The sequence below is a fragment of the Myotis yumanensis genome, unplaced genomic scaffold (genome assembly GCF_028538775.1).
Source record: "Myotis yumanensis isolate MYYU_CA2020_CCGP unplaced genomic scaffold, mMyoYum1.0.hap1 SCAF_15, whole genome shotgun sequence".
In the NCBI taxonomy this organism is placed as follows: domain Eukaryota; kingdom Metazoa; phylum Chordata; class Mammalia; order Chiroptera; family Vespertilionidae; genus Myotis; species Myotis yumanensis.
The window spans coordinates 14528986-14555113 of NW_027223766.1; the positions used below are offsets into that span (position 1 = coordinate 14528986).

Below are 26128 nucleotides of genomic sequence, written 5' to 3' on the forward strand. Positions count from 1 at the left end.
GGCCTCAGAGATAAAGCTGGCCCAGAATAAAAAAAAGAAAACAAGGACAGGTTGGGAGCTTCAGTCACTCGCTTCCAGAAAACAGCCCTCAGCCCCTCACCCAGACTGGCCAGGCACCCCAGTGGGGACCCCCACCCTGATCCAGGGCACCCTTCAGGGCAAACCAGCCGGCCCCCACCCATGCACCAGGCCTCTATCCTATATAGTAAAAGGGTAATATGCCTCCTGGCACCGGGATCAGAGGAGCAGCGAGGCTCCCGGCACCGGGATCAGCGTGACAGGGGCCAACGCCCAAACCCCCTGATCGCCCTGTGGCTCTGTGTGTGACCGGGGGAAAGGGGGGGGGGGGGCACAACCTCCCTATCCGCCCTGCTCTGTTCATGACAGGGGAAGGCACCCCAACCCCCTGATGAGCCCTGCTCTGTGCCTGATAGGGGGGAGCTCCCCAATCCCCTGATTGCCCTGCAACTCTGTGTTTGACAGGGTGCAGCACACCAACCCCCTGATCGGCCCTGCTCTGTGTGTGACAGGGTGCGGCACCCAAACCCCTCCCCCCCACGGGCCCTGCTCTGTGCCTGATAGGGGGGAGTTCCCCAATCCCCTGATTGCCCTGCAGCTCTATGTTTGACAGGGTGCAGCACACCAATCCCCTGATCGGCCCTGCTCTGTGTGTGACAGGGTGCGGCGCCCCAACCCCCCCCCCCGCCCCCCCCGCCCCACGGGCCCTGCTGTGTGTGTGGTCAGGGTAGAGCCATAACCTCTCCATAGGCCCTGCCCCGAGTGTGACAGTGGTGGCACCCCAACCCCCTGATCGGCCCTGCTCTGTGGGTGATAGAGGGTGGCGCCCCAACCCCCCTCCACGGGCCTTGCTCTGTGTGTGACAGGGTAGAGCCATAACCTCCCCATTGGCCCTGCCCTGAGTGTGACAGTGTGCAGTGCCCCAACCCCCTGTTCCACCCTGCTCTGTGTGTGACGGGGGCAGTGCCCCAACTCCCCTATGGGCCTACTCTGTGAGAGACGGGGGAGCTCTCCAACCCCCTGATGGGCCCTGCTCTGTGAGTGACAGGGGGAAGCGCCCAACCCCCTGATTGGCCCTGTGCTGTGTGTGACAGGGGGTTGTGCTACAACCTCCCCATCGACCCTGCCTTGAGTGTGACAGGGGACGGTGCCCCAACCCCCCAATCGGCCCTACCCTGAGCATGACTGAGGGTGGCATCGCAACCTCTCGATCCGCCCTGTGCTGTGCATGACAGGGGGCGGCGCCCCAACTCCCCAATCGGCCCTGCTCTGAGCCTGACCAGGGGCTGCACCTAGGGATTGGGCCTGCCCTCTGCCACCCAGGAGCAGGCCTAAGCCAGCAGGTTGTTATCTCCCAACGGGTCCCAGACTGCGAGAGGGCACAGGCCCGGCTGGGGGACCCCCCTACCCCGCTCTGAGTGCACAAATTTTTGTGCACCGGGCCTCTAGTCTACACTAATAAAAGAGAAACATGGTAATTGGCGTACGACCGCTACCCTTTTCATTGGCTAATCAGTGAGTATATGCAAATTAACTGTCAGCCAAGATGGCGGCCGGCAGCCAGGCAGCTGGAAGCGAACATGAGGCTTGCTTCCTCCAGTAACTGCAGACTCCAACGTTCCCCCGCCTCACTTGCCTCTGAGCTACAACTCTAAGCAACTATATACTATGTTGCAAATAAGAAGATAAACAAAACTCCAGAAACCAGCTGGACTGAAAGCCAGGCGGACCGAAACTTTGTATCGATGTTTTCAGCAGCGAGGCCTCAGAGCTAAAGCTGGCCCAGAATAAAATAAAATAAAAAGAAAACAAGGAGCGGTTGGGAGCTTCAGTCACTCGCTTCTGGAAAACAGCCCTCAGCCCCTCACCCAGACTGGCCAGGCACCCCAGTGGGGACCCCCACCCTGATCCAGGACACCCTTCAGGGCAAACCAGTCGGCCCCCACCCGTGCACCAGGCCTCTATCCTATATAGTGAAAGGGTAATATGACTCCCGGCACCGGGATCAGCGGAGCAGCGAGGCTCCCGGCACCAGGATCAGCGTGACGGGGCAGCGCCCAAACCCCCTGATCGCCCTGCGGCTCTGTGTGTGACAGGGGGTGGGGCCACAACCTCTCTATCTGCCCTGCTCTGTGCCTGATAGGGGGGAGCTCCCCAATCCCCTGATTGCCCTGCGGCTCTGTGTTTGACAGGGTGCAGTGCACCAACCCCCTGATCGGCCCTGCTCTGTGTGTGACAGGGTGCAGCGCCCCAACCCCCCCCCCCCCACGGGCCCTGCTCTGTGTGTGACAGGGTAGAGCCATAACCTCTCCATTGGCCCTGCCCCGAGTGTGACAGTGGCAGCGCCCCAACCCCCTGATCGGCCCTGCTCTGTGGGTGATAGAGGGTGGCGCCCCAACCCCCCTCCACGGGCCTTGCTCTGTGTGTGACAGGGTAGAGCCATAACCTCCCCATTGGCCCTGCCCTGAGTGTGACAGGGTGCAGTGCCCCAACCCCCTTATCCGCCCTGCTCTGTGTGTGACAGGGAGCGGTGCCCCAACTCCCCTATCGGCCCTACTCTGTGAGTTACAGCGGGGAGCTCCTCAACACCCTGATCGGCCCTGCTCTGTGCATGACAGGGTATGGAGCCCCAACACCCCTGATGAGCCCTGCTCTGTGAGTGACAGGGGGTGGCACTGCAACCTCCCCTTCGACCCTGCCTTGAGTGTGACAGGGGGCGGTGCCCCAACCCCCCAATCGGCCCTACCCTGAGCATGACTGAGGGTGGCATCGCAACCTCCCAATCTGCCCTGCTCTGTGCATGATGGGGCGGTGCCCCAACTCCCCAATCAGCCCTGCTCTGAGCCTGACCAGGGGCTGCACCTAGGGATTGGGCCTGCCCTCTGCCACCCGGAAGCAGGCCTAAGCCAGCAGGTTATTATCTCCCGAGGGGCCCCAGACTGAGAGGGCACAGGCCTGGCTGGGGGACCCCCCCCCCCCCCGAGTGCACAAATCTTTGTGCACCGGGCCTCTAGTCCTACATAATAAAAGAGAAACATGCAAATTAACCGTCCCTCGGCTACACTCAAGCCACGCCCACCAGCCAATCAGGAGCGAGTATGCAAATTAACCCAACTAAGATGGCGGCCACAGAGTTGGAGCTAGCAGGAGGCTTGGGTTGCCCCCGGCGATGGAGGAAGCCAAGCTTCCCGCCTGCCCTGGCCGGCCCTCAGCTCTGTTCAAGGCTACAAAGTTTCAATTATAGAAGATAAATAAATCCCAGGAAAAAAAAAGAAAGAAAGGAGAGGCTGGGAGCTTGGGTCACCGGGGGGCGTGGCCAGCCTGAAAATGGCCATCAGCCCCTCACCCAGGCTAGCCAGGCATCCCAGTAGGGACCTCCACCCTGAAGGGGGTGTGGCCAGCCTGAAAATGGCCCTCATCTCTTCACCCAGGCTGGTCAGGCACCCCAGCAGGACCCCACCCTGATCCGGGACACCCTTCAGGGCAAACCAGTCAGCCCCCACCCGTGCACCAGGCCTCTATCCTACATAATAAAAGGGTAATATGCAAATTGACCCTAACAGCAGAACGACTGGAAATGACTGGTCACTATGACTCACACTGACCACCAGGGGACAGACACTGAATGCAAGAGCTGCCCCCTGGTGGTCAGTGTACTCCCACAAGGGGAGCTCTGCTCAGCCACAAGCCAGGCTGAAAGCTGCCAGTACAGCGGTGGTGGCGGGAGCCTCTCCTGCCTCCTCAGCAGCGCTAAGGATGTCTGGCTGCAGCTTAGGCCTGTTCCCTACTGGCAAGTGGACATCCCCCGAGGGCTGCCGGGCTGCCAGAGGGATGTCTGACTGCCAGCTTAGGCCCAATCCCCCGGGGAGCGGGCTTAAGCCAGCAGGTGGACATCCCCCGAGGGGTCCCAGACTGCCAGAGGGCACAGGCCAGGCTGAGGGACCCTCTCGAGTGCACAAATTTTTGTGCACTGGGCCTCTAGTTATGAATAATGTTGCTATGAACATTTGTGGACATGTTTTTATATGGACGTGTTTTTTTTAATCCATTGGGCCCTTACATTTATTTTCTAATTATACAAAAAATACCCTTCTACTTGTAAATAGTCATAATTTAAAAGTATATAGTGCAAATAGGGATGTCCTCTCTCTTCATTTCTACTGCTAGTAGGGAACTACTGTAAAGTAGTTGGATGTGCTTCTTTCTTATCTCTTGTATGTGTTATATGACATTTGGGTAAATAAATCTCTTGCTTTTGTTTTAACATAAAAGGATTTTATGTGGCCCTGACCGGTTTGGCTCAGTGGATAGAGCGTCGGCCTGTGGACTGAGGGGTCCTGGGTTCGATTCCCGTCAAGGGCATGTACCTTGGTTCCGGGCGCATACCCAGTAGGGAGTGTGCAGGAGGCAGCTGAATCGATGTTTCTCTCTCATCGATGTTTCTAACTCTCCCTCTCCCTTCCTCTCTGTAGAAAATCAATAAAATATATTTTAAAAATTTTTAAAAAGGATTTTATGTGTTTTTGCTGCTTGCTTTTTCTTTATTTCAATATTTTGCAGTTCTTTTGTTGTTAGTACACCTAGATCCACATAATTCTCTATGCTTTTAATAGTCTTGTTTTCATATGTCATAATAATTTGTATAACCTGTTGATACATATATTGTTTATGGATTTTTCTCCTACAGACAGTGAGGCAAAAATACATATTCATAGAACAGTTTTGAATGCTAGGAATACAAAGATGAATAGACCATAATTTCTGCCTTGGAATTGCTCAGTTATATAAATGCTACAAGAACATAAAGTAAATTAATTGGGGAACTAGTGCTTTTCCAGCTGGGGAAGATAGATTTTTATTATATCAGGTATTGCATGCTATTGTTTTCTGAATAATTTCTCATTTCGTCTTTATGAATTTTTGAATGTATCTTTCTAGATTCTAAGAAGTGAAATTGTTGCTTCAAAAGATAGAACTTGTATTTTTCCAGGATTTTTATTTGTTCTGTCAGTGGCCTGGGGCATTACTTCATGGAACACTTTTAATTAAATTCTTGCCTAAGGTTCTCAGGTAGTAGTTCAGATTGTACACCCCTGTAGATGTCCACTTGAGGTTATGACATTTTGTGGAAGAATTTTTTCCCTCTACTCATTGCTGTGTTCAAAACAGGCAGATTTCACTGCTGTCTTCTGCACCCTCTACCTTGTTCATCCTTACACTGATGGGGTCACAGTTTTTTGTAGGTCTTCTGTTAGATTCCTCACTTTTTGGTTCCTCCAACCCCCACCCTTGGCTTGGTAGAAACCCCCAAGGCAAAATTTCAGTGTCCCCAAGTTCACTTTGTTTTTGTTTTCTATAGAGCTACTTGGCCAGGGCCTGCTTCATGTGCGCTTAAACTATATTACATACCACCTCATAGAAACTAACTAGAGAAATTAAGAATGATTTTTCCAAGTCCTCATAAAATAAAAGCATGACCCAGCAACAGGTCCACATTGTGTAGCACAGTGCTGTATTATGGCATTTCATCCCAATGTGATTTTTTTTTTTTTAATATATTTTATTGATTTTTTACAGAGAGGAAGGGAGAGAGATAGAGAGTTAGAAACATCGATCAGCTGCCTCCTGCACATCACCCACTGGGGACGTGCCCGCAACCAAGGTACATGCCCTTGACCGGAATCGAACCTGGGACCTTTCGGTCCGCAGGCCGACACTCTATCCACTGAGCCAAACCGGTTTTGGCCCCAATGTGATTTTTGCCGCTTCAGCTCCTGATCATTTCCTTTTTCAGACAGCTGAAGATGATGGGCATGACAGTATAAATATGTACTAAGATGTTTGTTTTATAGTGTACATTACTGTTTAAGTTAATACCACATCAAACGATACGCTCCTAGTAAAAAAAAAAAAAAAAAGTGCCCTGGCCGGTGTTGCTCACTTGGTTGGAATGTCATCCCATACACTGAAATTTTACAGGTTTGATCCCCAGTTGGTGACAACCAATTGATATTTCCCTTCTTGTCTCTAAAATGAATTTTTTTTAAAAAATATATTTTATTGATTTTTTACAGAGAGGAAGGGAGAGAGATAGAGAGTTAGAAACATCGATGAGAGAGACATCGATCAGCTGCCTCCTGCACATCCCCCACCGGGGATGTGCCCGCAACCCAGGTACATGCCCTTGACCGGAATCGAACCCGGGACCTTTCAGTCCGCAGGCCGACGCTCTATCCACTGAGCCAAACCGGTTTCGGCTCTAAAATGAATTTTTAAAATATTTTTAAATAGCATCCTAAAAAGGCCATTAATATATAAAGCAGTTCAGCTTCTAAACTAATGCATTTCTGTAAGTATTATCCCACACTAATGTATGTTGAAACCAAGGCACAAAACATTTAAATGATAGTTCTGTCATTATAAATCAAAACCAGAACAATCCGTAGCCAGTTTGGCTCAGTGGATAGAGCATCGGCCTGCAGACTGAAGGGTCCTGGGTTTGATTTTGGTCAAGGGCACATGCCCGGGTTGTGGGCTCGGTCCCCAGTGTGGGGCATGTGGGAGGCAGCCGATCATTGATTCTCTCTCAGTATTGCTGTTTCTCTCTCTTCTCTCTGAAATCAATAAAAATGTATTTTAAAAAAACAGAACAGAATATATTCCTCTTAGATACTAATAATGGCAATGCATAAAGGGACAAACTGACAAGATTCCTGGGCCTGTAAAGCTTAAATGATTGCGGGGGGGGCGGGATGGTCAGTAAATAATAACAAAACAAGTAAGTATATGGTATAATAAAATGTGATGGGAAATGGAGCAAGTTGAAGGGGATGGGGAGTTAGGCCTCACATCTTGTGAAGTTTTATCTCAAAGTGACAGATTTAAGAAACTATTCTAAAAGAGAAATCCTTGTTTAGCATAGGAAGAAACAGAAATGAGGGAAAATATTAAAAATGTAGCCATATATATATGACAAAGGTTGCTAATACAGCAGTACATACAATGGCCAGTAAGTTTTCTTTCCAATTTCATCTAACAACAAACTAAAGATGAAATGATAATAGGGGAGCAAGATAGGAAAAAAATTTGTTGGTACTCATTAATATCATGACAATAACAACCACTATTCCCCCTCTCCTGCAATATATTAATAATTATAACAGCCCTAGCTGGTTTGGCTCAGTGGATAGAGCGTCAGCCTGCAAACTGAAGGGTCTCAGGTTCGGTTCTGGTCAAGGGCACATGCCTGAGTTGCGGGCTCAATCCCCAGTAGGGGGCATGTAGAAAGCAGCCAATCAATGATTCTCTCTCATCACTGATGTTCCTGACTCTCTCCCCCTCTCCTTTCCTCTCTGAAATCAATAAAAATATATTTAAAAAATAATTACAACAATTGCCATTTATTTCTGGGTGAGATGCTAAGCTATAAAATTTTATTTTAAAATACTGTTTCAGGCATATTAAGGAAATGTTTTCTTTCCTACTGAATTCTAAATACACTTCTAGAGACCTTAACTCCTAATAACTTATTGAAACTTTCCCCCCCTTAGGAAATGGAAAGCCGTCAATAAATGAAGCTACTCATTCTTATTTTAAATTGACATCTTCAAAAATCAGATTGGAATGCAAAAAGCTACAAGACTTTTTTTTAAAAGCCCATAGCCTAAAGAGAGACAAATGCATAAATCACTTCCTCATGCTTTCAGGGTACAGTAGTGCCCAAAAGGAGAGAGTGGTCACAAAGGAGAAAAATCAGGACTGTGGTCTACTGAAAGCCAAATAATGTGTTTCAAAGACTAAACAGGTTTTCATTTCCAGCACAGTGAAATTTAATTTTTTTTTTCACTTTGCAAACTCCATTTTTATTTGGATTAAAAAGCTTTAGATGAACAAACATATGATACATACATGTTATAAGACTAGTTACCACGTAAAACTCTTTTGGTACAGAAATTAGAATAAACCAAGTTTTAATCAAGTCTGAAAATGTTCAAGCTCAAAAGTCAACACCACCAATTTGGAGTTTTACACAGAGAAGCATCCCCTCTCAATTCTTCCTCATAGGAAGACAAGGGTGGCTTCAAAAACAAAACAATTAAAGGTCTTTTAAATCAGTTGGCTGACATATTATTTTAAACCTATAGGTTTCCTCCACACACATAAACAAAATTCTTTTCCACACGAACTTATATTTTGAATACTTAGGCCATTATGCTTTCTAAGCCATATCACTACAATTCCTAAACTCATGGATAAAAGGTGTATAGTTAACTTGTACTTTTTTAAATGAGCAAAAATAAAATTTTTTTTGGAAGATGGCTGACCTCAAATCTTATTTCCTAAATATTAACTGATATTCCCCAAGTTAATATACAGAAAGACATGATTCTAAAATAAATTTTTTTTTTTTTAAAGAAAAACTTAATTAGGGCCTGCCTAGTGGCCCCCTGGCCCGACTCTGTACTGCCTTAGGGAAGCTCCTGACCAGGTCTGTGGTTCTGATAGCACCTCCAGACACTGGGAAGGAGTCTGGAGGAGGAGTGCTCTGGCTTCTAATGCCCCATGTAGCCCACAGTAAAGTTTTTAGAGGCTTCCCAAGAAGTCTCATCCAGACCTTAAAAAGGGAAATAAAATGGACGCATGAAATAACCAAAATTAAATTTCAGGTTCTTATTTTTTTTTTATGAAATCATCGTTTATTTGATTTAAAAATATATATATTTAATAATATAACTTTTAAGTGTGTGCATGGCAAACGACAAAGTTAAAGGGCAAATGACAAACTGGGAAAGCCTTACAAATTTTAAGATAGTAGACAACAAAAATTTATTCAAGTAGCCATTAAAACAGCAAGTAAGGTAGAATATTTTTTTTGCCAACTTCACAGAAATTGATGAGGATGATTACCTTTAGTTCTGGCAAGATTGCAAAGAAAACAAACACTTTTGCACATTGCTGATGACATTGAGAAAGTCCCCCAGTTGGTTAGAGCGTAATCCCAACATGCCAAGGTTGCAGGTTTGATCCCCATACAGGGCACATAAAAGAATCAATCAATGCATCAATAAGTGGAATAGGAAATTGATATTTCTCCCTCTCCTCCCTCTCTCTTCCCCTCTCTCTAAAATCAGTCAATACTATATAATAAAAGGCTAATATGCAAAATGACCGAATGGTAGAACGACTGGTCGCTATGATGCGGACTGACCACCAGGAAACAGATGCTCAACACAGGAGCTGCCCCCGGTGGTCAGTGCACCAGAAGCTGTGCTCACGGCTGGCTAGCGCAACAGTGGTGGCGGGAGCCTCACCTGCCTCCGTGGCAGTGCTAAGGATGTCTGACTGACGGCTTAGGCCTGGTCCGGGCCTAAGCCGTCAGTTGGACATCCCACAAGGGCTCCTGGACTGCGAGAGGGTGCAAGCCGGGCTGAGGGACACCACCCCTCTGGAATGCACAAAGTTCATGCACCGGGCCTCTAGTCAATAATAAATAAATTTTTAAGAGAGCACATGAAGCAGTAAATGTTAGTCAATGTAATGCCAGCACTGAAGATGAGTTGGAGTTTGTTACACCAAAATAACATGATATAGTTGCCAAAACAAACCCTTTTGCTGGATAATGTGGGTGTGGTCAGAATGGGATGGGGGGAATTGTATGTAGTTGATACCTTATTTTCATCGTTACTTTCAATTATGATATTGCAAGGTCTGAGGAAAATTTTTCATTCTTGGCAACTAAAGAGCCATTTATAAGTTCTGTTACAGTGATTCTCAACGAAGAAGGGGAGTTGTTTTCTAAACTGTATTGGTGTTGGGTTATGTTAAGCTTATTTAAAGATGTCATATATTGAAAAGATCTAGAAACATTGCTATATTGATAGTAATATTTGTCCAGAAAAAAGCAGATACTAGCTCTTTTTTTTTGATACTAGCTTTTAAGCAGCAAGTTCTTGAGTTCTGAACAGATATTTATGTTTGTCTACTTTAATCCAAGAAAAGATGTTTATTTATAATCTTTATAATGTTGCATATAGTTCTAATTATTTGGATTTTAAACCCATAAATTGTGAGCTTCTGTGAGTTTTCTGTTGTTGTGTACTATAAATTAATGTACACTAGTGATAATAACTGAAGAGTTGGACAGTAAAAGCTGCACAAACAAGAAGGCAAAATACATAGCCATTTGGGGGCATCTGTTATATCGGAAAATAAATTTACATATCTTGGGCCCTGATATGTTATATTCTGGCGTTGAAAGATTAAAAATGTGCAGGTGATCATATTTAAGAAAACAGAAATATGGGTTGTAAATTATAAATAACTATTTAAAACTTATTCATGTCTGAAATGACATGTTCTTTTGGATTATATTTATAGTTGAAAAACAGTAAAAGAAGCACTACTAACACTCAACACTTATAACCTAGGCTGAGACCTTACAAACCTCCATGAAATAGCTATGAAGTTTTGTAGATAGCTGGCTGCTCTTCATAATCCTTTACAACATCAATTTTTATAAATATATTTAGACATATAACCATAAGGTACAAATTATTATTGGTATTTTTTTCTAGAAACGACTGCAGAAAGAACTGTTGGCTTTGCAAAATGACCCACCTCCTGGGATGACTTTAAATGAAAAGAGTGTTCAAAATTCAATTACACAGTAAGTACTTAATTTTTAAAGTACTTAGTTTCTTTTATTATCAGTGTAATGTATGACTGTATACTTATTTTATTAAATATATAATTGTTTTTATATTTCATCATATTCTCTTCCAGCAAGTGGTAAATACAGTTAACAGACCTTACTCTATGCATGAAAAAGTGAAGGGTGGAAGGGAACACAAGTATTCTCTCTAACTCAGCTCCTTCCTTGGGAGTGGAGCAGAAGTATCTTCCCAGATATGATACCAAGAAGAGTAGAGAGAGATGCGTCCCCTCTCTTAAAAATGAATTTGACTTAGTTTAAAATATTTTCACGAGTATCATTCTAAGATCTCACAACCTAGTATGGTCTATTCTTACTGTTCCTTTGATTTAATAATTCTGTTAACTAAGGATGAATGTTCTGAAATAGTGGGAAAATATAAAATAATTGCTCCTTTCCTTAAAAAAAAATCTCCAGAAAAACATAAAAAGGATAGAAGCCTACAAGATAAAAGTTTACCATAGACCATCTTGTAGGACAAATAAGGACAATTCAAATATTGAATTGTGACTAAAGTGTCTGGCCTGTGAGATGAGCCAAAACTGGATCTCCAACATCGTCTGAGGGGTCCCAGATTGCAAGAAGGCGCAGGTCAGGCCGAGGGACCCCACTGGTGCACGTTATAGCAAGTGGTTGAGTGGCCTTAGCATATCATTAGCATATTATGATTTGATTGAATGGCCAACCGGTTGACCAGACACTTAGCATATTAGGCTTTTATTATATAGGATATTTGAGGTTGAGAGAGCAAACGTAAGCAAAATTCACACAATGGAGGGTTGGGGGGCATACTCGTCCTTCTAGAAGAAAAAAATTTTACCTTTCACTTTGATATTTGAGTTATTAAGACAGGAGTCAAACATGAAGAACAGGAATATGGGCAATTAATATGTTGATATTTAGATGGATATATTGATGTTTGAAAATGCAGTGCACATCTCTAGTTCTATAACAATTTCTTTTTTTAAAAAAAATATTTTTTTATTGATTTCAGAGAGGAAGGGAGAGAGAGAGAGAAACATAAATGCTGAGGGAGAATCATTGATTGGCTGCCTCCTGCATGCCCAACACTGGGGACCAAGCCCGAAACCCAGGCATGTGCTCCGACTGGGAATTGGACAAGGAATTGAGCCATGACTTCCTGGTTCTTAGGTTGATGATCAACTACTGAGCCATGCCAGCTGGGCCAGCATTACTTTTTTTAAAAAATTTAATTTTATTGGGGTAACATTGGTTATTAACATTATATATGTTTCAGGTGTACAACTTTATAATATAACATCTCTATATTTTATTGTGTACTTACCACCCAAAATCTAGTATTCTTCCCTGCTTACCCTCTTCGATCTCCCCCTTTTCCCCTCTGGTAACTACCATGCTGTTGTCTGTGTCTGTGAGTTTATTTTGTTTGTTCTTTTGTTGTTTTTTGTTTTATATCCCACATGTGAATAAAATTGTATGATCTTGTCCTTTTCTATGTGACTTATTTCAATTAACATGATGCTTTCAAGATCCACCCATGTTTTCTCAAATGGCAATATTCCATCTTTTTTTTATGGCTGAATGTAGTATTCACTTGTATATACATACCACATCTTCTTTATCCAGTCATTAGTCAAAGGACATTTAAGTTGTTTCCATATCTTGGCCACTGAATAATGTTGCAGTGAACATAGGAATACCTATATCTTTACAAATATTTTGGGTAGATAACCCAAAAGAGGAGTTGCTGGGTCATATGGTAGCTCTATTCTTAATTTTTTGAGGAACATCCATACTGTTTTCCATTGAGACTGCTCCAATTTACATTTCCATCAGCAGTGCATAATGGTTCCTTTTTCTCCACATCCTCTGCAATACGTATTATTTCTTATCTTATTGATAATAGCCATTCGACATGAGGTGGTATATAATTGTGGTTTTGATTTGCCTTTTCCTTATAGCTAGTGAAGTTGAGCATCTTTTCGTATATTTGTTGACCATTTATATGTCTTGGGAAAAGTGTTCAGGTCCTCTGCCTATTTTTTAATTGGATTGTTCTTTTGTTGAATTGTATGAGTTCATTATATATTTTGGATATTGACCCCTTGTTGGAGGTATTGTTTGCAGATATCTTCTCCCATTTGACTGGTTGCCATTTTGTTGATGTTTCTTTTGAAAACAGCATGCATTATCTTTGAATATTGCATTTAGAGATTTTTGTCTGGCAGTAATTTTTCTTTTAAAATAACATAAATGAATCACAAAAGTTTTATTTAGTGGGATTATATGGGATGTGGATATGGATAAGAAAGATGATGAAAGCACATTAAGCTTTGTAGAAGACATTATGGTAGCATATATTAAGACCTTTAAAAACACGAGTATCATATCCTTTAACCTAATAAACCCCTGTGCTATCTGAAGGAATAGAAATATAGACAGATTGACTAGAAGGAACATACATTTACAGTACTCTACATATTTATTGAAGAATTATTCCCGTATAAGTGGACCTGCACAGTTCAAACCTATATTTAAACATTAGAATCTCAGTTACTCACAAGAAGTTAAGAACTGAGACTGCTCCCATCTCATCCTTACTTTGGCGGGTGTGCTTGTGATTGAAATCATAAACACTGATGATTTGAATGTATGTAATTAAGTGTGCACATAATGCAACTACTAATCTTCAATACCATTGATAAAGAAACTGCAACACAAAATGACTAGAATGAGATGTATCCAAAAAACTTTTAACAGTAATTATCTATGGGTAATTTTTGTTTTATTGATACTTTTTCTAAATTTTCTATGGTGATCATATTTTACTTTTTAATTAATAAAATGTTATTTAAAAGTACAGTATACTGTACAATAGAAAATTATGCCTTTTTTGACCTGTCACCCAGCTTTGGAGGGATTATTGAGGTATTTGCTTAGCTGTTTAAAAGTTGTAGCACTGGCTGGGTGTCTCAGTTGGTTGGAGCATTTTCTTATACCCCAAAAGGTGGCAGGTTCGATTGGTTCCTGGTCAGGGCACATCCCTAGGTTAGGGTTCAATCCCCAGGTAGGGGGTCTTTCTGTCTGCCTGTCTCTCTTTCCCTCTTCCCCTCCCTGTCTTTGTAAAAATATATATATATATATATCTCATTAAAAAATCCTTGGGCAAGGATTTTTTTTTTTTTTTTTAAAGTCTGTGCTTGGGTAGATCACATAAATTTATGGTACATTGTCCTAAAAATTACCTTATAAAACAGAATGAAAGGCTACCAGGAAGTCCTGAGTTTTCCTCAGGATATCGCTTTGCAATGGTTGTCCAGATTAGGGGGGTGGGTAAAAGGGGATTTTTTTTTTAAATATATATTTTACTGACTTTTTACAGAGAGGAAGGGAGAGGGATAGTTAGAAACATCGATCAGCTGCCTCTTGCACACCCCCTACTGGTGAGTGCCCGCAACCAAGGTACATGCCCTTGATCGGAATCGAACCCGGGACCCTTCAGTCCACAGGCCGACGCTCTATCCACTGAGCTAAACTGGTTAGGGCTAAAAGGGGATTTTGATGGTTAGGAAGGACCTATCTGGTTTGTAAAGAGAATAGTTTTAGATTTTGTTTTTTAGTGCAGCTTTTGCATTGTATTTAATTTATTGTGTTCTGGTTCTGCTGTCAGGAATGTGCTAGGGTTTTTTTTGCATATGTAATGTTATGTATCCAACAACACTTTGAAGTGATTACTTAACAAAAAATACCTGTTTTACAATCGAAATAGTTAAAATGGGGGAGGTAAAATAGCTTACTCATGGCCACACAGCTAGCTAAGGGGCAGATCTATCTAATTTCACTGTAAAATATTGCCTCTTGGGTCTGTGGTCATCTCTTTTTTACCACATATGTATTCAGCATGCATTCTGAAAATGAATAGCTGTGCTCTTAAGAGCCTGTTCACATTCGCTGTTGCTTTGAGAGAATAGGCACATTTATTATTTCACATACTCTTAATCAGTAGTAAGTGGTGTGATGAATAGAACCCCAAAACTGTATTCTCATTTCTTTCTTTCTTTTGTTTCCCTGTATTTAAAATAATAAATTTTTATACCCGAAAAGCATAACATTGAAGGAATTGGTCAGGTGTACGGTCATTACTATAAGTGCAGAGATATAAGTATATTTTGTACATTACCTGTTGTTCTTTTCTTTTAAATCAAATGGAGAAGGGGAAGGTAGAGAAACAGAGATTTTGATAAGAAAGATAATGGGGCAGTATTTTAGAAGCAAAGTGGACCAAAGTCATAAGAATGAGTTCCTAATTATGTCTCTATTTTATATTCATGGTTTTTATACGTGGAAACAAAGTAAACTTGCATCGATACCAGAGAAATCTATTCTGGGTTTTATTAAACATTTGAGACATAATGAGAAACTAAGGAAAAGCCATATAAAATTTTGAATGCCCATCAGAGTACGTGGACCAATGTCAGCTTAGCCTTCTTTTTCCTAGTTAGTTTTCTTTAGACACTGATGAGATCATCGGTCAGATGACTGTAGTTCTCAGTTGTCATTGCTGATACTTCCCCCATTGCTTCTAAAATAATTGATATCAGAATGGAAGTTAATTAGTTTGATGTTATTTATAAAATCTTCTTAGTCATTGTAGAAATAATCTTGAGAAAATAAGATAGGATAAATTGAGTAGGAATAGCACAGGCTTTGCTGTTATCACCCTGAGTTAGGTTTTTATTTTGTTTTTGATTTATTCATTCGTTATTTATTATGTTTGTTTTCTGAGACCTGGGATAAAATTTGTCTCTGTCTTTTGCTAGCTGTCTGACCTTGATCTAGTTATTTAACCCTTGAATAGGCATTCCAGGAATGTGAATGGCTGTTTTTATAATTATTGGGAGGATGAAGTATGCTATTATACACAAATGACTCCTATCCCAATACCTGGCATAGAGGAAGTTCTTCGTGTTATCTTTTCTCCTTCTTGCCCCAATCTCTTTTATCTGAAGTTTTTAATTTCTTTTTTTCTATTCTAGGTGGATTGTAGACATGGAAGGTGCACCAGGTACCTTATATGAAGGGGAAAAATTTCAACTTCTATTTAAGTTTAGTAGTCGATATCCTTTTGACTCTCCTCAGGTAACTCCTTGCTTTTAAAAAATTCATTGTATTTCTTATAGCAAAATGCTAAATTGGTGATTTTTGACAAAGAAAAACTTGATAAAGTAAATTTATTTTAATTATGTAAATAGATTTCTTCCTTTATCTTACCATAATGTAAACCAGGATCTTTTGAACATTTTACATTATTGAGATTAGGTCTTTGCTACTTTTGTACTTCCAAGAACTTAAAACTTTCTTAACCATAGATGTTAATAAAAAGGGGTGGAAATCTGACCCAGGCCTATGGATTGTCAGAGAGAGAACTTAACATTCTGGAATAGCTAGGCGTTCCTAGATAAGATGATAGAATGACATTGTAAAGAGGCAAGTGCTTTGTTCAAAGGAGCACTTCTTTGATTTTGCATTGACATGCTGTCTTTGCAACATTTTAGCACTGCAAGAGTAGAATATATTAGGAGATGTTAAACATCTAGACATGAGCCCCAAATCTGATCATTATAATTTGAGGCACTGTCAGTTAATGGCTTAATACTTGGACAGGGGAAAATAGTGGTGGAGGAACATTTCTGAGAGCTGTTTAACAGAGTGAATAATTAATCGGTGGAGGTTAGAGAAGGGGAGACTCTAAGATGACTTCAGATTTCTGTCTCGGTAAGGGTAAATGAGTTACTCGTAGTGGCAAAATGATAAGACTTAATGCCAACTCTGTTGATGTTGCTAGGTAATGAGGTGTTCTGGATGATTAAATTTCCCAAATACCTGAAATTCAACCTGTTTGGTGCTAAAATATGCTATTTTTAAGGAAAGTCATATTGCATTGCTACTTTAAAGAGGATATACCATAGTCTAATAGAAAAAGATTATAATAAAAAACAAAAGTAAATATCTTTCTTCTCTCCAGAAAATGATCTTCACTTTCTATTGTTGCTTTTGGTTTATTAGCATCATTGCTGACTGTTAATGCTTGAAGGCAACAGGGTCTTGCGTATATGGAAGGAGAATACAACTAACCAACTTGGACACTTTTGACTACTGGAGGCTTACTGTCGGAGCTCACACATTTTTCATCAGGAAAATACTATTTTGTAAACGTGAAACTAAGTCAAAAGTGTCCTCTAATCCTTAGTATTTATTTCTATATCAAATATCAATCCAGCATCATTTGAATTTCATTTTTAACATATGGTCATTTGTAATAAATTCCCTTTATCATCTTATCTCATATTTTTTAAATTCTTTTTCTCCGAATGTACTCTGCCCACCCTTCTGATTTTGGAGTTCTTTATTCAGCTCTCCCTTACTCTTCTCACTCTTCTCTGACTTCAACCATCCTAAGCAGCTGGTCCCAGGTCTACAGCTCTGAGTATAAGTTCTTCCTTCTGATGTTTAATTTCACTCCCTTCTTGGACATCTCTACTTAAGTAACTCCAGACATCTCAAACATAACACATCTAAACTCAATCTTTTCCAATTACAAAATAAGATATTTTTTTCACTGCTGGTGTTAAAATTCTTCCGTTTCCCACACTGTAAATGCAGTTTTTCAGATCCATTTGCAGTCACTCTGCTCTTACCTTACTAACAGTGCTAATCCTAGTTCTTTTCACCCCTACCCGTCCTTTTACAGTGCCATTAGATTTCTTTGAAGTCACGATTACCTCATTGGTTTTTATATGTACTAGTACACATGGAACCACCTTCCTCAGTAAAACCTCTAATGGTTCATTATTTCCTGTCAGGTCTAAATACTCTTTAGCTTAGGTCCATTCATGGTCAAGTCTGAATTTAATAATTTTAGCTATCCATTACCTTCATGCATTCTATTATATAGTAACTAGAGCAGTGATGGCGAACCTTTTGAGCTTGGCCTGTCAGCATTTTGAAAAACCCTAACTTAACTCTGGTGCCATGTCACATATAGAAATTTTTTGAGCCCTAACTGGTTTGGCTCAATGGATAGAGCGTCGGCCTGGGGACTCAAGGGTCCCAGGTTCGATTCCGGTCAAGGGCATGTACCTTGGTTGCAGGCACATACCCAATAGGGAGTGTGCAGGAGGCAGCTAATCAATGTTTCTCTCATCGATGTTTCTAACTCTCTATCCCTCTCCCTTCCTCTCTGTAAGAAATCAATAAAATATATTTAAAAAAAAATTTTTTTTTGATATTTGCAACCATAGTAAACAAAGATTTATATTTTTGATATTTATTTTATATATTTAAATGCCATTTAACAAAGAAAAATCAACCCAAAAAATGAGTTCGCATGTCACCTCTGACACGTGTGTCATAGGTTCGCCATCACTGAACTAAAGGCCCAGTGCACAAAATTTGTGCACTTGCAGGGGTTCCTCAGCCCGGCCTGTGCCCTCTAGCAGTCCGGGAACCCTTGGGGGATGTCTTGACTGCTCCCAATGGGGAGCAGGCCTAAGCCGGCAGTCAGACATCCTCAGTGCTGCAACGGAGGCAGGAGTGCTACCACTGCAGTGCTCACCAGCTATGAGCACAGCTCAGGCCTTCTGGCTGAGCAGCACTTCCCCTGTGAGAGCGCACTGACCACCAGGGGGCAGCTCCTGCATTGAGCTTCTGCCCCCTGGTGATCAGTGTGAGTCATAGAGACTGGTTGTTCCACCAGTCTCTATGATTGGTTGATTTGCATATTAGCCTTTTATTACATAGGATATTTATATTATACTTTGTAATGTAACATCCATCCTTATTTTGTTTGTAATAGCTCTTAATGAAGAGATTAGAGCAGCCGTGGGCTAACTATGGCCCGCGGGCCGGATCCGGCCCGTTTGAAATGAATAAAACTAAAAAAAAAAAAAAAAAAAAAAAGACCATACCCTTTTATGTAATGATGTTTACTTTGAATTTATATTAGTTCACACAAACACTCCATCCATGCTTTTGTTCCGGCCGTCCGGTCCAGTTTAAGAACCCATTGTGGCCCTCGAGTCAAAAAGTTTGCCCACCCCTGGGTTAGAGGGAGATGGGTTCATCCTCATTTTAAAAGTGAAGAAATTGAAACTTATACAAGTAAAATGTCTTGTTCATGGTTTAAAAGGTAGCTAGTAGAATAGTCATGACTCAAACCCAAGTTACTTCTCTGTTGACTGCCAATTAGGAGTGAGTACCAGCATGGGAAAAAAAATGCCTACTTATCCATTCAGTAATGTTATCTCTGGAAGAGAAAGATCATTTGTAGAATGATACCTTTGTAAGCTCCAGGGTACTTGTTCCCAAACTTTTGGAATAATACAAGGATTCTGTTTTTAACATCAATTCATCCTTTAGTTTCTCCCATGTCGTTGAAGTTGCATATCCTAATATCCAGGATTGAGAACATGACAGAGCTACTCTGAGTCCAGTAATAGTTAAATATTATTTTTAATCACATCATCTTTATGGTTATAATGTAATTATAATGGGTCTAAACAATAAACGCTTGATATGCATATAGATTTAAAGATGTTTGTCATAACAGACTTTGTAGAAGCCCATTGCTCTGAGGTAGTAAATTTCTTCATTCAAAGCAAAGATTATATTGGATGAGACCTGGCAGCACTGGCACTGGTTGGCTAGTCATTCAATCTCCTGTGCAATGAACAACACTAAATTTACCACTATTTACAAGAGTAGAATTTGGGGAAATAGCACTAGAATAGACCAATCTCATTGTGAAATTATTACTTTTGTATCTGTGAGTGAGATCTTTAAGACCATACATAAACATGATAGTGTGCTGTGTTTTTTCCCCTACTAGTTATAATTTATCTCACATTATTTCACTTTATAGTGAAAAGACTACCTATCTAAAATAATGGTGTTTGGCCTGGCCATTTGCTTTAAAGAAAATAATAACAATGACAAAAAACGTTTTCAGTTAATATGAGAGCCAAGATGAGACACCTTTTTATCACTGGTTTCTACGAATGTGCATTTACGACCAGCCATACAGAAAATATAATATTTTTGTATATACTACTTTTCTATATTAGCATGCAGGTAAATGGCTAATTTAACTTGTATTGAGCATGAATTGTGTGCCAAATACACTTCTGTGTACTTCAGAGATGGGAGTACAGAAATTAAAAAGCATTGGTCCTGCCTTATAATCTGTTTAATATTTGGACAGGTAGACATTTATTCATTAATTTGGTAAGTATTTATATAGCACATAGCATAGGACAGATCCTGGACTAGGTATTGGTGATTCAGTGGTAAATAAAACTGTAGGAGAAAAAAAAAAACCCTGCTTACATGTAGTTTGTATTCTTGTGGAAAGAGACAGACAGTAAGTAAAATACATATAGTATGGAAAACTGGGGGGAAAAACAGAAAAGAGGAATGAGGGTGTTGTAGTTTTGAAAGAGTGATTAGGGAAGATTTCACTGAAAAGGTGGCATCGGAGCAGAGATCTGAAAGAGATGAGTGAGTGAACCATGTGATAGAGGTAAGGGGAAGAGCAGGTGACTTCAGTGCTCCTGTAGTGGTCCCTAGAGTGCTATGTAGACAAGGGGGGAAGTGTAGGGCATAGGGCAGAGGTAATTTGGGCTGATAGGACATTTAAAGCCCATGGTAAGAATTTTCACTTTTACTCTGAATGAAATGGAAAACCTTTGAAGATTTTGAGTAGAGAAATGTCATGATCCTACTTAAAATTAAAAGGTAAAAGCTGGCTGTTACATAGCAAATTGACTATTGGGGATACTGGTGCAGGGATACCAGATAAGCTTTTATTAAATATGTATATATTTTTTATTGATTTCACAGAGGAAGAGAGAAAGAGAAACATCAATGATGAGAGAGAATCATTGATTGGCTGCCTCTTGCATGCCACCTACTGGGGATGGAGCCTGCAACCCAGGTACATGCCCTTGACCAAAATTGGAATCGAACCTGGGACCTTTCAGTCCGCAGGCTGATGTTCTATCCACTGAACCAAACTACCTAGGGCCAGATAAGCTATTGAAGTAATTCAGGAAGGGTAGCAGTGGAGATCATGGAAGGTGCCATATTTTGTACTTATTTTATTTTTAAATACATTTTTATTGATTTCAGAGAGGGAGGGAGGGAAGAAGGGAGAGAGAGAGAGAAACCCATCAGTGATTAGGGCAAATCACTGGTCGGCTGCCTACTGCACAACCCCCACTGGGGATCAAGCCAATAACCTGGGTATGTGCTCTGACTGGGAATCAAATCCTGACCTCTTGGTTCATGGGTCGATGCTCAACCACTCAATAGGTATAGCGGCTGGGCTATACCTATTTTAAAAGTTGGTTGAGCTAACAGAATTTGCTGATGGATCAGTGTGGAATGTGAATGAAGGGAAGGAGTCCACAAGTTTTGGGCTCTGCAACTGGAAGTGTGATTGTATGCTTGGGAGCAAAGAGAAAGCAGTGACTGATTTAGAGTAGAATGTCTTTAGTTGTTTTTAAGCTTTCAATTAATTTTTGTTGAAAAACCTATTTGCACTGGGACTTAAGGAACAAGAAGGGTTTATTTATGTCAAATGGGCAAGGCATGAGAGAATGTGGCCTCTTCTGAGTTCTGTGAGCTTATGTTGTTGTGGTTTTGGGTGTAGATCCTGGAGGGCTACAACGAGAGATTAAAGTGAATGGATATTTGGGAATCTGTCAAAACAGTAATGTGAAGGAGTTTGAAGTTTATCTCAAAGGACTTGGGAGGTATGGTCAGCATCAAAACTATGAAGTCTTGCCCTAACCAGTTTGGCTCAGTGGATAGAGCGTCGGCCTGCGGACTCAAGGGTCCCAGGTTCGATTCTGGTCAAGGGCATGTACCTTGGTTGCGGGCACATACCCTGTAGGGAGTATGCAGGAGGCAGCTGGTCGATGTTTCTCTCTCATCGATGTTTCTAGCTCTCTATCCCTCTCCCTTCCTCTCTGTAAAAAATCAATAAATAATAATAAAAATATAAATAATAAAAATATAAAATATATTTTTAAAAACAAAAAACTATGAAGTCTTCAAGCTTATGTCTTTACTATTTTGCTTCTTTTCCTTTCTACCTCCTCCTTCACATTCACAACTCTTCCTTCCTGAAAATATTCACTATCTTAGACCCCATTCGCCTGTCAGAGCATCCTAGTTGTTTTATGTTTGTTTATTTCAGAGAGGGAGAGGGAGAGAGAGATTGAAACAAAAATGAGAGAGAATCATTGATTGGCTGCCTCCTGTACACCTCCTACTGGAGATCAAGTTCGCAACCCAGGTATGTGCCTTTACCGGAATCGAACCCGAGACCCCTCAGTCCACAGGCTGACATTCTATCCACTGAGCCAAATCAGCTAGGGCAGAGCATCCTATTTGAATAAAACAAATCTGAAGCACACCTATATTAGGTTGTAAATGTCCCAGTTATAGTTGTTTTTAAGCTTTCAAATAATTTTTGTTGGAGAAATGTTAGGCATTTTAGAAATAGAAGGGGAATATTTTTTTAGGAGGTAGAGGACACTTTAGTTTTGAAACCATATTGATGCTAAGAGCAGTGCTGAAAATATACTTGCCTTGACTACAAAGCTTTCAAAACATTGGGGCAAAAGAGTAGTCATTTCTCCCTCACCCTTATTCCCCTCCTTTGCATGCCCCGAACATAGACCTTTCATTTAGTTGCTGAGAACTCCCTAACTGTGGAGATCCCAAACCTTTCTTCATAGTGTCCTCGTCCTGTTATCTGTGCTCCAATTCTCCTTGCTCTGTCATATGATGGCAGGTAAGCTTTCCAAAGTCTTAATAACAATTTCTATTGCCTTAAATGGTCTAGCACCTAGGATATCTGACAATGAACCCGGTTCATTCAAGCATTGGAAGTAAAGCGGAGGGAAGGTACAGGAAAAGACAGGTAGGCTAGAAGATCACAGGGCATAAAGGAGAGAATGTTTACCATCCACGGGAACCCAATCTTAGTTTAATTATAACCAGAAATTTTGTCTTTGCAGTACAGGTATAGCTGTATGGTCATGGTAATTATGAAAGACCGGGAAAACGGTTAATACTGATGCTGCCAATTCATAGTAGATGACCAAAGGGAGGAATTGAGTTGAAAACTATGTTAAAATCTAACCCCAGTCACTTTTGTCAAAGATTCACCATTTACACTAGACTACCTATAATCATATATTATTCATAATTAGATACCCAATTTAGTTTATTACAGTAAATTCTCTGCTTGTGTGTTCAGTTTTATGGTTACACATTATTTCATCTACTTACAGTTTTCATCAGGAAAAAAGTATTCTCTCGTATTGTCCCTGGAGAAATCTTGGTACCCATATTATTAATTGGCTTTTATAATTATAGCCTGTTTTCTACTACTCATTCTATATATGCTGTGTTTTGACCTAACCTAACACCAGATTAGGTATCTGACTTTATAATTACTTCTAGTGCACTAGTCTGAACATAGTAGTATGCCTTCCTGTGGTAAGACCTCAGTATTGTACGGTTGAGCTTGATGCTTGGAAATCTTATATATGAGTACCATTAATTTCATATTAGGAACAGCTGAGCTCCAGCCTTTATTTTGTCACTATTGGTGGCTTTCAGTTTAAATTTTAGTAGTGTTTTATGACCGTACATTCAGTGGATGTGTAATATGCACACATAAAATTATATGGATCCTGAGCACAGTTCTCAGATCGCACCTGCTCTTGAAAATGAGCCACATTGATAGGGAGATGTTTGGAAGTTTAGAGACATCTGTGGACTGCTTCTAATGCAGACTGAGAACTTCAGGTGTGGTTCATATGCATTAGGTCTATATGACTAGTTTATATCTGAATAAATTATTTTTAAAATAAATAAATTAGCAACATTCTTACTCCCTTTGGTTTCAAATTCGTTTATATTCAGTTGTCTTGCCAGATTTGTTTTAGATAGTTTAATCAGCTACTTGGGACTTCAAATAAAAAGTTTTGAACTCTGAAAATAGCTTAATTATCTCTTAAGGTTTTAGAACTTACTTAGCTGCATTAAAATAACTGAAATGTACATTTCCTCCTTTGGCTTCTACTGGTGTTAAGTAAATGAGGATGATTAAGAGAGTGATCTTGAAGAAATTCAGCCTTGGTTACTCTCCCAATCCCATGCAGAGGACCAGAATAGCAAAATTTACATTAAAACAGCCTGTGGAAACTACTTACCAGCTTTTTACATGATACTTTTGAAAAGTGTTTTATTTTAGCAGTTCATCTGTGGCACATAACTCAGCCTTTCCATGTTTAGACATGAAACTTCTAAAATTCTGTATCTGTCAGGTTAGGCCTTAGGGGTTACCTGTACTATGTACAACTAAGTTATTCCCCTGTTTTTATGGTTGCTAAAAGTTTTGGACTGTCTGCATTTGCCCTGCATGCAGCATGTTTAAAAGCCCCGTTTTATTTTTTTGCTTTTTAAGGGTTACTGAGATCTGATTTTTAGTTCAGTCCCCTCATACTTCAGAGCTGATCTCTTGATTTCTGGCTCTTCTCTGCTTACAGACTGCTGCCTCTGCTGCAGGTGTCCACGGCTGCTCCCCCCTTTCCTCTCACTTCTCCTTGTTTCCTTTTGGTCCCTGCATATTTCTTGGCTCCCAGGCCAAGTGATTCAGTGTGCCGTCATTTCTCCCCAAGAATGCTGCTTTCCTTCTGCTCTGTGAATTGGCTAGTCAGAGTATACAGTGTTGACCATTGTATTTGTCTGTGTATTTTCCTTGATGGTTGCTGATACATTGGTTCTTTTTTGCGAAAGAAGATAACTTGGTGGTTCTTCATTTTTTGGCAATTTCAAAGCACTGTTTTACTTGATTTCTTAAAAAAGAGTTGTTCCTGAAAAATATCCTGTAAAAAAATAATTGTGGTGGTTAGAGAATAAGCTCTTGGGCATTGCTTGCATTCTTAATAAATATATCCTACTGGTCCAACGGTATTTTCTGGCAAAAGGAATACCACAAAGCAGATGCATATTCTGTGAGATTCATTAACACCCACTGTAGACATCTACAACAGGTTGTGGGAATATCAAATGCATGTAATAATAAACTATAATTTGTACTGGTAAAAAATAAAATTTAATTTAAAAATTAAATTAAAACAGCCTGTGGAAACGAGGATAAATTCAAGAATTGCAAGACCATGTAAGCAGTCATTTCCTTTTGCAGAGCAGCACTTTCTTTAAGCAAGAAGTCATGAAAAAGGCATTAGCATGGGCAGATATAATTGAGGTAAATAGTATACTTCTAACACAGTTGTGCCAGTCTTTCAGGGGTTTTCTGCATGGGCAAGGAAAGTAACTTGATGTCTCTTATTTTGAGATTTTACTTTTATTTTTCAGCTTTATTTTAGCTCTCTTTAGTGTGAATGGAGGGTGGATGGCCAGATTTTAAAGAGAAAAAAAAAAAAGAAGAATGTTTGAAAAGTCATTCCTTTGAGAAAAAAAATCTTTTTGCTGTCTTATATTAGCTTTAGCCAAGGAAATGAGTCCCATATGTTAGTAGTGTGTTTGAAATATTAGAGAACTCCTACTTGTATGAAAGAATGCTTTGTTAAATGTAAGTATTTGTGAGATTGTAATAAAATTAGATTTGTAGCTAGCTGTGTAAAAATAAAAGCAAAAGCCTAGCTTATGGTAATTTTCCACAACGTGTCCTATATTAAATTATGACATACTTTACACTGGCCACATTTATTTCACTGGTTCTTTTCTCTCTAAAGGGAAGGAAAGGTATGCCTAGAACAATGTATGTTTCATCAGTTTCTGTCATAAGTTAAGGTAAAGTTTCTCCTTACTAAGATTCTGCTATATTCAAGTGTGAGGCAGTTTGCAGGACTGAGAAAAATACTGTAAGTCTTGTTTGGAAACTACTGGTTTATATTTGATGAGCTTTATAATAATCCCACTATACCTACTGATTCAAAATCTGTGAAAGTGGGGTCCTTGAATTTGTATTTTTAGCCACATCTTCAGGTAATTTTTTTAAATGCCAGGTTGGGGAATTAGGAATGAATACTAAACAACAGAATAAAAATGGTACATTTTATTGCAGAATAAAATTCAGTTAAAGATTGGTAAATAAACTTCTATGTTAAAATAAGTAATTTAATATGAAGTAACAAACATTCTTAAAAATAACTTTTATTGTCTTTGACCTACTTTGGGCTATGCTTATAAATTCCTCAGGATACATGGATCTACTCTCCTTCCTTTTCAGATGCTTAGGTAGATATGTATAATAAGAAACACTACTATTAGGATATTTGTTGAATTATTAGGGAAAAGGAAGGAAATAATAGGTTT

The 26128-nt window shown here is 40.5% G+C and overlaps 1 protein-coding gene across 2 annotated transcripts in view; it reads left to right on the forward strand.

The window, feature by feature from the left end:
* UBE2W (ubiquitin conjugating enzyme E2 W) overlaps positions 1 to 26128 on the forward strand; it is a 58837-nt gene that overhangs the window by 13908 nt on the left and 18801 nt on the right. For both annotated transcript variants that reach the window (XM_070392690.1, XM_070392689.1), the window contains exons 2-3: positions 10593 to 10684; positions 15748 to 15850. In XM_070392690.1, the coding sequence (XP_070248791.1) occupies positions 10593 to 10684; positions 15748 to 15850 (195 nt within the window). The remainder of the gene's footprint in view (positions 1 to 10592; positions 10685 to 15747; positions 15851 to 26128) is intronic.